The sequence below is a fragment of the Monodelphis domestica genome, chromosome 5 (assembly GCF_027887165.1).
Source record: "Monodelphis domestica isolate mMonDom1 chromosome 5, mMonDom1.pri, whole genome shotgun sequence".
Lineage (NCBI taxonomy): Eukaryota > Metazoa > Chordata > Mammalia > Didelphimorphia > Didelphidae > Monodelphis > Monodelphis domestica.
The window spans coordinates 147,010,998-147,023,186 of NC_077231.1; the positions used below are offsets into that span (position 1 = coordinate 147,010,998).

Below are 12,189 nucleotides of genomic sequence, written 5' to 3' on the forward strand. Positions count from 1 at the left end.
CACCTGTAATATAGGGATTTGAAGGGGGAATAAGGCTCTGACTATTCTCTGCTCAAAGTGGACTATCTCTCCTGCTACCTTACACACCTTAGCATTATTCTGTGAGGATGCTGGACATTAAAGCTCTTTCAAATTGAAATCCCCATTTCCTTTCCTTAAATGCTTTTAGAGAGAAGTTTTCATTCACTGATTTCATTATTCCAATTTCTGTTTGGTTTTCTCTCCTGGCTTTTTTCCTTCCCTATCTGTATGTGTGTGTGTGTGTGTGTGTGTGTAGAAAAGGGAACTCTTAATTAAAAGCTGTAACAGAAAAAAATGAATGCCTCTATGAAATAAAAGCATTTTTATTTTTATTTTATTTTTTATATTTACATAATAATAAATATATATTATATTTTAAAAGCATTTAGTACTTTTAAAATTTGAAAAGTGTATTTCTTTTGTTATTCTTGGGCACCAGGAAGAAGGAAGAGGGAGGGAACTAAGAAGTACTGTTGTGTATCTCATCAAATGTCAGCTAAATAGCCCAGTGGATAGAGTGCCAGACCTAGAGCTGGGAAGTCCTGGGTTCAAATTTGTTCTGAGACATTTTCTAGCTGTCTGATCCCAGACAAGTCATTTGTAATCCCAGTTGCTTACCCCTTGCCACGCTTCTACTCAGAAGTGATACTAAGACTGAAGGCAAGGATTTTTTAAAAACATTCTTTCATAGAAAATAACAATAAACTTAGACAATAATGAATGACTCAGAAAGAGCAAGGTGGGAGAAAGGGGGCACAAAAGAGCACATGTGGGGGGAAATGGGGAGCACTAAGTATGAAGTGTTTGCCTTGGGCGGCTTTCATCAGTCAGGCTCGCGGGATTGGAACTTGGTCTGATGTAGTAATGAAGCATTGATTATAGGGGGAGGGGAGATGAAATGGCCTTTGATCATTCATTATTTTTATCTCCTAGCTGTGGAAGACAGAAAATTGTTCATAGGAATGGTTTCGAAGAAGTGTAATGAGAATGATATCAGGGTGATGTTTTCTCCATTTGGCCAGATAGAAGAGTGCCGAATCCTCCGGGGACCTGATGGGCTGAGTCGAGGTGAGTGTGCTGTCTTTAAAGTCGCTTTCCTTAAGTGCTAATTGGAACTCTGTGTCACAGTCAAGGTAGACGCAGCCAGCGGGTACCGCTCGAGGTTACCCTCTAATATGTCCCATGTGATCAAGTTAGCCACCTGAACTTTTCACCGTAGCTGAAATGATCACCTTTTATTTCAAAAGTCAAGAAGGTCTCAGTGCCAACATATTAACTCATGTTATCACTGTTTGTCCAATGGAAAAGCTGTCATAGTACTCCAGGAAAACACATCCCCTTTTTGATCTCAGATTATAGTTTGTTTTCTTGGGCCTGGGGGAGTGAAGGTTCACAAGGAAGGAATATTGGTTATTTGTGGCTTTCATTTTAGTCTCCTGATTTTTCTGCCTCTGCCAGAAAGAAATATTAAGATAATTACAGACCCTTTGATAGTGGTACAGACCAGAAAAATTTTGGTATTCACATTGAGCCCCATATGAACTTAAATTTCTGGTCTTTTCTTGAGCTGCTAGAATATTTCTTTAGGGGGAAAAATATCCCAGGCTTCCAAGCTCATGGAGAAGCTTTTAACAGAGGAAGAAATTATTTGAATTCTGAATAAGAATTATTTTCTTGGATTATAAAACAAAGGCCATGTACCAAAATATTTACGAAGTCAAGCTTAATGCTACTTCTACAAGAAACTATTCAACATAGAATAAAATACTGTTCATTCCCCAATGAGCCTCCTCCTTTCCTTTCCTAACCACTCATAAACTTGAGAAAAGGTTAGGAGTGATAGCAGAAAACATTTTCAACACGAGGCTTTCTGTTTTCCAACTCAATCTTGGAGGAACTTAGATTCAACAAATTTTAGTTACCGGTTATATATGCGCTAAGGAGTTCAGGATACAAAAATAAAATAAAAAGATATGTTTTGCCCTCAAGGAGCTTACACTCTAGTCATTAAGAAAATAAGAACTCTATACAAGTAGTGATATTAATTTATAAAATGATTAGATGCAGGGAAATGAACATAAAACTGTTTTTACAAATTTGTAAAATACTTTCTCCACCCTTAGAGCAAGGTGTCCATTCAAAATGTAGGACATTTAACTGTGTTTTTCTAAAGCAATTACAAGTGCATTTTCTCAGTTACAAATTTCTTCTCATTTTCCACCCCTTTGGGAATGGGGCCACTCCGTGTCACCTAGTCATAACAAAGAGTAAGCCACCAGTGACCAAAGAGAAGCTCTTTTCAATTCATCTTGCTAGCTCTAATTGTGTTTCAAGTCATATGGGAGAAAGTAGACTGTACTTCTGACAGCAAAGTGTTGCAATGGCAGTTGTCACAATCTAAAATAAAAAATATAAAACTTTCCCACGTACATCCACCTCCATAGCTCCAAAATGGAAGAACAAACCAAAAAAGAAAAAGACAGGTGGTGGAACAGCCAGAGCTTTGATATGCCTGCTATTTCTAAAGGTGATTTTTTAAGGGAGAGCAGGAAGCACAGAAATAAGTTTATGCATTCTCTTACAATGGAGATTCTTTAGTCAGTTAACATTCTCTGAAAAGCAGTTATCTACAAGCATCATGGAACATGGAATTAATTGTGACCCCTGGCCTTCAAGGCTTCCAGTCAAAGATCAGATTTTGTGTAGGCAACTGTACAAGATTCAGATTAAATCCAAAGACTCTCTAGCCTGTCTATATGGCTTAACCCCCACAAAAAAGTAGTAATGAACTCTTGTAACAGCCACCCTAGAGAATTTGGACAAGCTCCAGGGAATTACAATGACCCATTATTCCAGGCACAGTTGATCCCACTCCACTAATGAGAGGTAAATGCAGACCATGTTGTCCCAACTGGAAAGTTGGCAAGAGAACATTAGTAGGATTGAAAATTCATGTGGAGAAGAAATTTGGAATGGCATCATTGCCAATTAATGAAACAGGCTCGCCACTCCCCACTCCTTTTCTGCCACACATAGATGCCATTATTATCTACTCCTTTCCGGGGTAGTCTTCCTAGAAGGTGAAGAGGGTTAGAATATTTAGAACCCAAATTCAGCCACTGGCTCTATGTGTGCTCTGGAACATGTCACGTAAGCTCTCTGTGCCTTAGTTTTCCCTTCTGCAAATATAACTACTTTTCCCTCTTCATAGAGATAAAGTGGGGATATGTTAAAAAAAGTGTGTAAAAAATATATATATATTATGTAATACACATAATAAAAGTACTAAATTCATATCATTCAAGTACTATATAGATATCATCATACATGTGGCTCAGTAGCAAGACCCTAAATGTGAAATTTGATTATTCATGTTATACTCTATAACTGACCTGGCCAATTTGTGAACATTTCTGTGCCTCCCATTTCCTATTTAACTGTTAAGTGAGAACCATAAGGAATAGTATGCCGTAACATTGGAACATGCTGTATTGAGAGCACCTTGTATTATCAGTAATTTTCTTTTCAGATGAGGTTTTAGAGCAACCTAGACTCTCCTAGTAAAGAGGACATGGTGCTTAATAAGATAATTTGCTTAATTTTATCCACCATTTAGTTGATTAACCAGTACTTGACAACAAAAGCAGCCCATTTCTGAAGTACAATTGAAGGAGCGCAGTGATCCATATTTTACCCATAAAGCACTGTCCAAAAATGTAGGGCAGCTTCTACCCCTTTTATAATGAAAAAAGTCGTCTCTAGTGAGCTGGCAAGAACTCCCTATAGCAATAAATAAATCAATAAATTAATAAATCTCATTTGCAATAATTTCTAAAATATAAGATAGTGCTATGCTTTTTTCCCCCAGTTTTTTTTAGTTTAAGATACTACTCCTGAATGTTTGCTAAAAGAATAATTCTCTTTGATGCTCCTATTTTGCTTTTATTAATTATAGTTTTCAATAAAATTTTAATAAAGCATTTCTCATTTGTGGGACTGCAGACAAAAGGCTTTCATCATTTCTGTTCCCAAACCATTGCTGGCTCAGCTATTTTAAAAGAATACTTTTTAAAAAAATTAAGTAAAATAAAATAAAACCTGGGTCTACTTGAAATGTAGTTCTCATTTCTGAATGAGCAAGTAATTATTTAATGGAAATTTTTTTAAACCCATTCAATTGATTATGGTGATCTGGGGTTTTTTTTCCAATTTTTTTTCTGATTATAGTGACAAGAAAAGAAGCCATTTGTGTTACTCAGTCTCTCATTTGCCCCATATCCATTTTCTATTATATTAGTATTCAGCTGAAAATATCACCAATAATTGTTGCTTAATAGCTCCCCTGGAATCAGAAAAGGGATCCCCAGGATAAAGTAATATTTAAAATTTTCAGTCCAAAAATCCCTTTGACCCAACAGTCCTATTTGAGTGGGAGGTGGGGGGAGAGTTATAGAGCCAGACTTATAATTTTTTTGGTCTAGGGAACACCCAGTGAAGAAACTCCTTCTACCAATACAGACTGGCAATTCATCTGCATCTTACAGTCTTAGAGAGTTGCCTGGAGCATTGAAAAGACCATTCTGTTTGGACATTTCAATAGTTTCGACTCTTTATGATTCCCTTTGGGGTTTTCTTAGCAAAGATATTGGAATGGTTTGTATCTCCTTCCACAGCTCATTTTACAGATGAAGAAACTGAGGCAACTGGGGTTAAATGACTCACCCAGGGTCACACAGCTAATAAATGTCTGAGGCCAGATTTGAACTGGGGAAGAGAAATTTTTCTGACTCCAGGCCTGGTAGTTTATCTGCAAAACACCTAGCTGCTCACTAAAAAGACTTAAATGACTTGCTTAGGTTATAAATAGATTATGTGCCTCTGTATGACAGAGAAAGGAATTGAATTCAAATCTTTCTGAGTCCAAAGCCATTGCTTTATCATACTGTCTCTTCCAACAGAGGAACTAAAAATGCCAAAGGAGGAACATCACTCTCTGAATGGCCATCGTCACACTTAATTACAGGAAGTTCAAAAAGAACAAGGTCCTCCCATAGTTCATCATGCCCAGAAATTTCCTGTTGTTTCCACAGTGTTAGGAGCTAGTATGCCATTTTCAAGTGATAAAAATCTATAACCAGAAACACATCCTTACTAAATAGAATAAGAAGTTCCCCTTCAAAGTGAGGAATAACAACTTCTATAACTTTTAAGTACTATTTAAGTGGAGAGAGCACAGAATGTGGAGAACCAAAGTTCAGCTCCCAGTTCTGTTCTTTCTTTGTGACTTTGGAAAAGTCTCTTAAGTTCTCTGAACATCTCTAAAATAAGCAGGGGAGGATGAGAATAGATCAAGACTTGGAAGAGAGGTCATCTAGTCCCACCCCTTCATTTTACAGACATAGAAACTGAGGGAGAAGAATTAACTTGTCATTAAAGTAGTAAGATTTCTAAAGTGTCCTTCCTGATCTAAATCTTATTTGCCTCATTTATTCATCTTCCACCAAGTACTGCATGAGAGATTTGTTTAATAAAAGTATATCTTAAATATAATTCTTAGCCACAGGGTGCTTGCACTCTTAAAAGAGAGGAAGGAAGGAAGGAAGCTAAAGGATGCAATCAATACACAGCCCAAAAGATATTAAATCAAAAAGCCTTTATTTTTTTTTTTACTAAGAAATCTGAAACTAAAGAGTCCAGCCAATACTGGAATGGAACAATAAGCAGATTAGACCATTAATACCTTATCATAATAATAATAATCTAATTTGATCAGGATTTTTACATGATTTGCTTGTCAAATACTTTCATGCTTGTCAAATTCTACTTTTGTGAATCTGAACAAGCCACTAAAGCTCTGTGCCTCAGTTTACTAGTCTGTAAAATAAATAGGTTGAACTTGATATAACCTCTAAGGTCCCTTCCAGCTCTAAATGTACGTGTAGATATACAGATAAATATAGATATATAGATATGCACATAAGTTCATATCTGCCTTCATTAAGAAAACATGTAAAATATCATATATTCTACCCATTCCTAGCACTTCATCTTGGTATTACACTCAGAATAATGATTTGAGATGCAAAGTTTGGAAAGCTAACACTTGTATTCAGTAGTATTAACTCACTGATTTCCTAGAATGACTATACTAGCATTCCTCTCCTTCATCCCCTATCCAGGTTTTACTGAATTATTGGCTCTGTTGAAAACTATACATTTTGGCTTAATCTATAAGATCTTGTACATTTTAAAGTTGACAAACTACATTTTAGTCATATAGATTCCATAGAGTAGCACAGTCAAGTCTAGAACCCAGCAGTGTGAGATGTTTATTTAGGTAATATCTGACCGTGTTAGGGTGATCCATAATTCCAGTACCAAAGGCATTAGAAATTTAATTGTGAGCAGGCAATTAGTTGGCTCAGTGGATAGAGAGCCAGGGATTCCTAGGTTCAAATCTGACCTCAGGCACTTTCTAGCAATATGAACCAGAGCAAGTCACTTTACCCCAATTGCCTAGCCCTTACCACTCTTCTGCCTTAGAACCTATACTTCGTATTAATTCTAAGACAGAAAGGATAGGTTATTGATAAAAAATAAACAAAATAAAGAGAAATTTAATCGCCACCATTTTCATTAAATCTGGGACTAGTCACCCCCCCCCCCACCATTTCCTTGGGGGAATATCTGATTTAATGATGACTTTTAATATTTTTTCCATTTTTTTTAAGTATAGAAGGACTCAGGTTGTTTTCATTGTCTTGCCTTTGCACAAATGTCGAGATATTTGAAAACCTACATAAACTAATAATATAGATGATTAACTGAATTTTGACATCTTTAAGAGATCATTAAAATTAAATCTTCTAAACTCCATACCAGGTAGTATTACACTTTTGCTTAGCCTCCAAACTGGGTCCAGAGCCCATGTCCATTCTTAGATGTCTAAGAAGCTTAAATGTGTGCATTCAGAACTTACACTTCACACCACTGCTGATATGCCCAGACTTTTTAGATGAAGAATTTAAAAAAGTCTCTTGTACTCAACACGAACCTTATACCATCTAGCCAGTGCACATAATGATAAAGCTACAGGGAGAGCAGTCCGTCAAATTCAGACCTTTAACTAAGTAGAAATACATAAACAGAAAGTCTTTCATGGGTAGAAATACCTTTCACACTGGACCCATTATTTTTGAGCATTGTTCTTCTGGTATGAATTGGTATGAACCAGTCATAGTGCTCCCACTCTTTTCATATAAAGAGTCAAAAAGCTCAAAGGCCCTAGCTTTTGTGCACCACAGCCATGCCTTGAAAGAGTATGTATTTTTAATTTTTGCAGTCAGAAACAGGAATTCATCTAGTTCTCTAAAAAATTCTCTTGCAGCCCAGAGAAAAGGCAAAACACCTGAGTTAAGATATCCTTTCAATTGAAATGACAAGTGTAATAGATGTGTTCCAAAATCTTCTCGGTGACAGGGCTACGTGCTTTCCTCAGATCCTGTCTGTAGGAAGAAATTACTTTGAGAAACCTTTCCCCAGTCAATCATTTATCTGTTCTAGTGGGTGAGAAGGCAACCTTGCTGAAATAAGTGAAATTCACCTCCTTTCATTCCTATTAGCGATCTCTGACATTGTGAAAAAATAGAGACAATAAATAATTGCGAAGTAAATTATGGGCTGACCACATTTACCAATTCATTTTTGCTATTATATATTTGAATATTTGCAGATATGCATGTCCTTGCTGTTTTGCTACCCCTATCCCCAAATGCTGGATCATTCTTTGGGTCCTTAACTTTTTTGCCCCATCCCTAGTTCCTTCTTACTGTGGGGGTAGCATACTTACAAGCTAAGGATTTGCCTAATAGACTCAGAGCTATTACTCTGCCATATCTAGTTGGACTCTACCTTCTCCCACAGCTGATTTCATAGAGGACAGTGATCCCTTGGGCAGAACTTTTGCTGGAGCCCACTGGGGAAGTGTCCTCAGGGAAAGAAGCCACCAGCCAACACTATAGAGCTAGAAGCTTTCATGCGTGACCCCGTGCCAATGAAATACTTGAGATCTTAGGTCCACTCACCTTGATTTTTTTCACTGTTGGATCTCTCTATTTTTAAGGGTGAAAAGAAAATCCATCCATCTTACTCTGATGACCTTCTGTTACAGAGAAATTACAGAGGTTAACAAGCCACAGAACTAAGAAATGTTTGGCTCTGGAGTTATTTAACTTAATACTTGAGAATGGCATAGAGAGAAAAATTGTTCAACATGAGGTCCCACTTCATAAATGACATAGTAATTTTCCCTCCTAAGTAATTGAACACAGAGCATGCTGTACAGTACTTGACAGAAACCGCAGAGGAAACCTTTTCTCTGTCACTCCACCACTACCAATAATAATAATTTTTTCAAAAGGTTAAAAAGTCATTGGATTTGTCAGAGTACTTTTGGGGTGGGGAGCTGGGGGGAAGATTTTACTATTAGAGACATCAACTGAGTTTTTAATTAGAAGTCTCGGAGAGAAAAGGGCACTGATCCAATTTTATTGTTCTGTGGCAAACACTTTCTTTTGAGACCTGCTAAATTGCAACATCTTTCTCCCGTAGTAACTTACACCAGTTAAGTTGGTTTGAAATTGTGGTAAAGGCATAACTGTGCCTTATTGACTTTTGTTGGCATCTTACATGCTTTTTAAAAAAATACATTCTTAACCCCTATTTGACAACTGTCAGTATAGCACATGCTTCTGGATAATAAGAATAAATGAAGTGAATAAACAATTGTGTTGACAATTTTTAAAAACAGTATTTTTCAAGGCACTCTGATTTCTAACATATCTCCATGAGATTATTCTCTTTTCCCTCCAATAAAATCACAAGATATATAATGGAAGAATAAAAGCCCCTTAGTGTTATTTCCCCAGTTAATAATATTACTAGTAAACATTATGTTTTTGAAGAGAGATTATTTTGAGATGGTAAATCCAGTCCTCTTCATTTTAGTGCACAGCCTTAAAATGAAATCTAGCAAAGATACCACATTCTCTTATTTCCCACATTGCACATATTGGCTAGAATTTCTTAGAGAACACTTGCAAATTACTTTTATTGATGAAAATGTATTTCAATAACAACAACTGCAACCAACTTTTCTCCATATGGTATTATAAATAGTGGGCCTCATCAACTGTCACGATGTCTGAGAAATGTAGGAAGCTACAGACATTAGAGTTATCAATAAGCCAAGCTTGACTCAAGCTTTACAAGACTAGCTTAACTGTATACAGATATACAAATATACAGAAAGAGATGGACATCTTCCTACCCCTTATCTATATATATATATATACAAACATATGTATATATAGATATGTGAAATGAATTTTCCCTTGAATAAAAGGGTCTCTCATATTAAAAAAAAAAAGTCGCAGTACAGCACGATCAAAAAAAATGCATTGACTCTTCATGACTTTGTGATGATGGGCAGGTATTGCTTTATCTTACTGTTGTTTGATTGAAATGTTAATACAGTCTTGACTTGATAATCCTACCAGGTACACATAAAGCAAGAGAAAAAGAAATAGAAGTCATGTTTGATTCCTCACAAATTAATTCGCATAAAGCAAACACTGCTGGTGGCTGGGGTGTCGAATGCTTTATTTTGCTCATTGGCCACAGGGGCAATGATATTGTATTTGTTGATGCCAGAATTTAGCTTTCATGCATTAGCTCTGAAATGACAATATGCTTCAGCCCTCTCTGTGTTTAGCTCTGCCTCATTTGGAAATCTTTTAAGTAGTAATAATAATAATGTTTTGAGGAAATTGAGTGGAACACTAAATTATTCTCTGATACCTAAGTTCAAACTGTGCAAGGCTAAAGAAGCTTAAAATCAATGCACTTTTAAAGTCATTAGAGATCATAAATGAAATAAGTCTGTGTTGCTTTAGCTAAGCTTTTAGTGTGCTGTGGTATTATTACAAAATCAGCCTGAATCTGCATTAATTTCACAGTCTTTTTCTCTGAGAAGCCCAAGGGTGCATGATGAATAAAATGTAAATTTCAGAAGGCAGTGTTTTTATTAGTTAAAAGGGCAATGAGCCATGCAGGGGGAACGTTGACCTGCATGGTGGCCAATGCTGGTACAAGTAGCAATAAAGGGAATAGCTCAGGCACTAGAGACTCCGGCTATTCCACGGCATAGCAAGAGAAGAAATAGTCTGCCAATGACACAAGAGGTTCAAGGCATATCTAGGGCATATGTTACTTCTCAGGTCAGAGCTCAGGTGCATTTCATAGGATCACAAATTTTTTAAGTCACAAAGCTTTTCTTCCAAAAAGTCCTTATGAATTTTAACACTTGGCTCTGTTGAATATTCTCACAGTAATAATGCCAGTTATTCCTCCGAGAAATGGAGAGTTACTGAACATTTTATACAGAGGTCTTCTTCCTGCTTATGCTTAAACAGTCTCATTATACACACGTGACAATATTTTTCTTTTCCCTTTTTTTTAATTCCTCTGATCTGGCAGAGAAATTTACCCCTGGCATTTTGAGCTCTTCAAACTTTATTTGCTAACTTGCCCTTGGTATAAGAATTTTATTTGTTGTTGCTTAGGAAGCAACAATAAAATTTGAAATGCAAAGCCATGACATGTGGATACTCTGATTGAAAAGATGATCTACTGGGGAGGAAATGTAAAATACCAACTTTTCCTCTTGGAAAAATGCAAAGGAAACCCTGCTCAGTTTCCAACCCTTTGGTTAAAAAGGATCCAGCTCCTCCCATGTTAAAAAATAAATAAATAAACTTTTAAATAAATAAATAAATGTTCCTGCTTTGGTCAGATTAGCAAGTCAGCACTGTGAGTAAGAAATAAAAGGAGCCTACAACAAAACAGAGTTGTTTATTTTTATGTACTACTGAGAACAGTGTCGTCTTGTGGCAGTTCTCGTAGACTGTGTTGGTTTAACAAGCGTCCAACCCTTTTGTCTTGTTGTTTTTGTCTTTCCTGCTCCCTGTCCCCTTGTTTCCCACAGGCTGTGCGTTTGTCACATTTTCTACAAGGGCAATGGCACAGAATGCAATCAAAACCATGCATCAGTCTCAGACCATGGAGGTACTGTATCATCTGCCCTTTCTTCGTTTTCTTTGTGCAAATGACTGGGAATGGTAAAGCAATACTCTCCTGCGTGGATCTTTCACATGACAATCACAGATTGAAACTTTCATCAACTCTTTTCTCTCTCTCTCTCTCTCTCTCTCTCTCCTCTCCCTCTCCCTCTCCCTCTCCCTCTCCCTCTCTGTCTCTCTCCCTCTCTCTCTCTCTCTCTCTCTCCCTCCCTCTGATTTTTTTTTCTCTTAAGTTGAAATGTATTTAATGAGAAGCTTCCATTTAAACTCTAAACAATTTGAATAACTCTTTAGGATTTTTTTTTTTATTTTAGTGGCACAAGTCTGAAACAATATCTGATTTAATCAATGGAGTGCCATCCTTTATCAAAAGGATCCAATTGATCCTTGAAGGGTTTGGAAGGAGTAAAAACATGAAGCCCCCCCCCCCCCATTGGTTGGCCCAATAGTAAAATCAAACGCTATCTTTTTGGGGGATCTAGAGATACATCATTCCCCCAATTTAGATAGAATTTGGGGGGGGGACTAAATTTCTTCTACTTTACGTATCTCATTAAAATGCTAATTCTCTCATATGCCACTGAAAGGATGAATCTGTCTTACCAGAAAATAATAAAGGCTTGCACAAGCCTTCTTTCAGCAACTGATTTTTCAGTGATGAACAGAGCAAAGAATTAAAATTTACTCCCTTAATGAGAGCCAGTGACTTTGGAAAAAGAAAAATGTACTGGTGTGGTTTTGTTTTATTTTGTTTTTTATCCCACCAAGTATTGACAGTGGCTTTAGGAAAAGAGAAATTTTCTGGTGTGTTTTTTTAACCCCACCAAGTATTGACAGAGGGCTCTGTGCTTTTAGTCTGTGATTTGGGTCGTGGTCTTTCAGAGTTTTGCACAAAAGCATCCCAAGAGTGATATGCCTTTACTTATTCTGTATTGTCCAATAGAATCATTTGAGAGTGCATGTTCTACTGTATTATGTTTACTGTATCTTTGTGTATGGGTGATCTTTTCAGAGGTGGCATTGTGGTGTT

At 36.7% G+C, this 12,189-nt stretch overlaps 1 protein-coding gene across 41 annotated transcripts in view; it reads left to right on the forward strand.

The window, feature by feature from the left end:
* CELF2 (CUGBP Elav-like family member 2) overlaps window positions 1-12,189 on the forward strand; it is a 969,858-nt gene that overhangs the window by 880,641 nt on the left and 77,028 nt on the right. For all 41 annotated transcript variants that reach the window (XM_056800816.1, XM_056800818.1, XM_056800805.1 and 38 more), the window contains 2 exons: window positions 955-1,089; window positions 11,066-11,145. In XM_056800816.1, coding sequence (XP_056656794.1) covers window positions 955-1,089; window positions 11,066-11,145 — 215 coding nt within the window. The remainder of the gene's footprint in view (window positions 1-954; window positions 1,090-11,065; window positions 11,146-12,189) is intronic.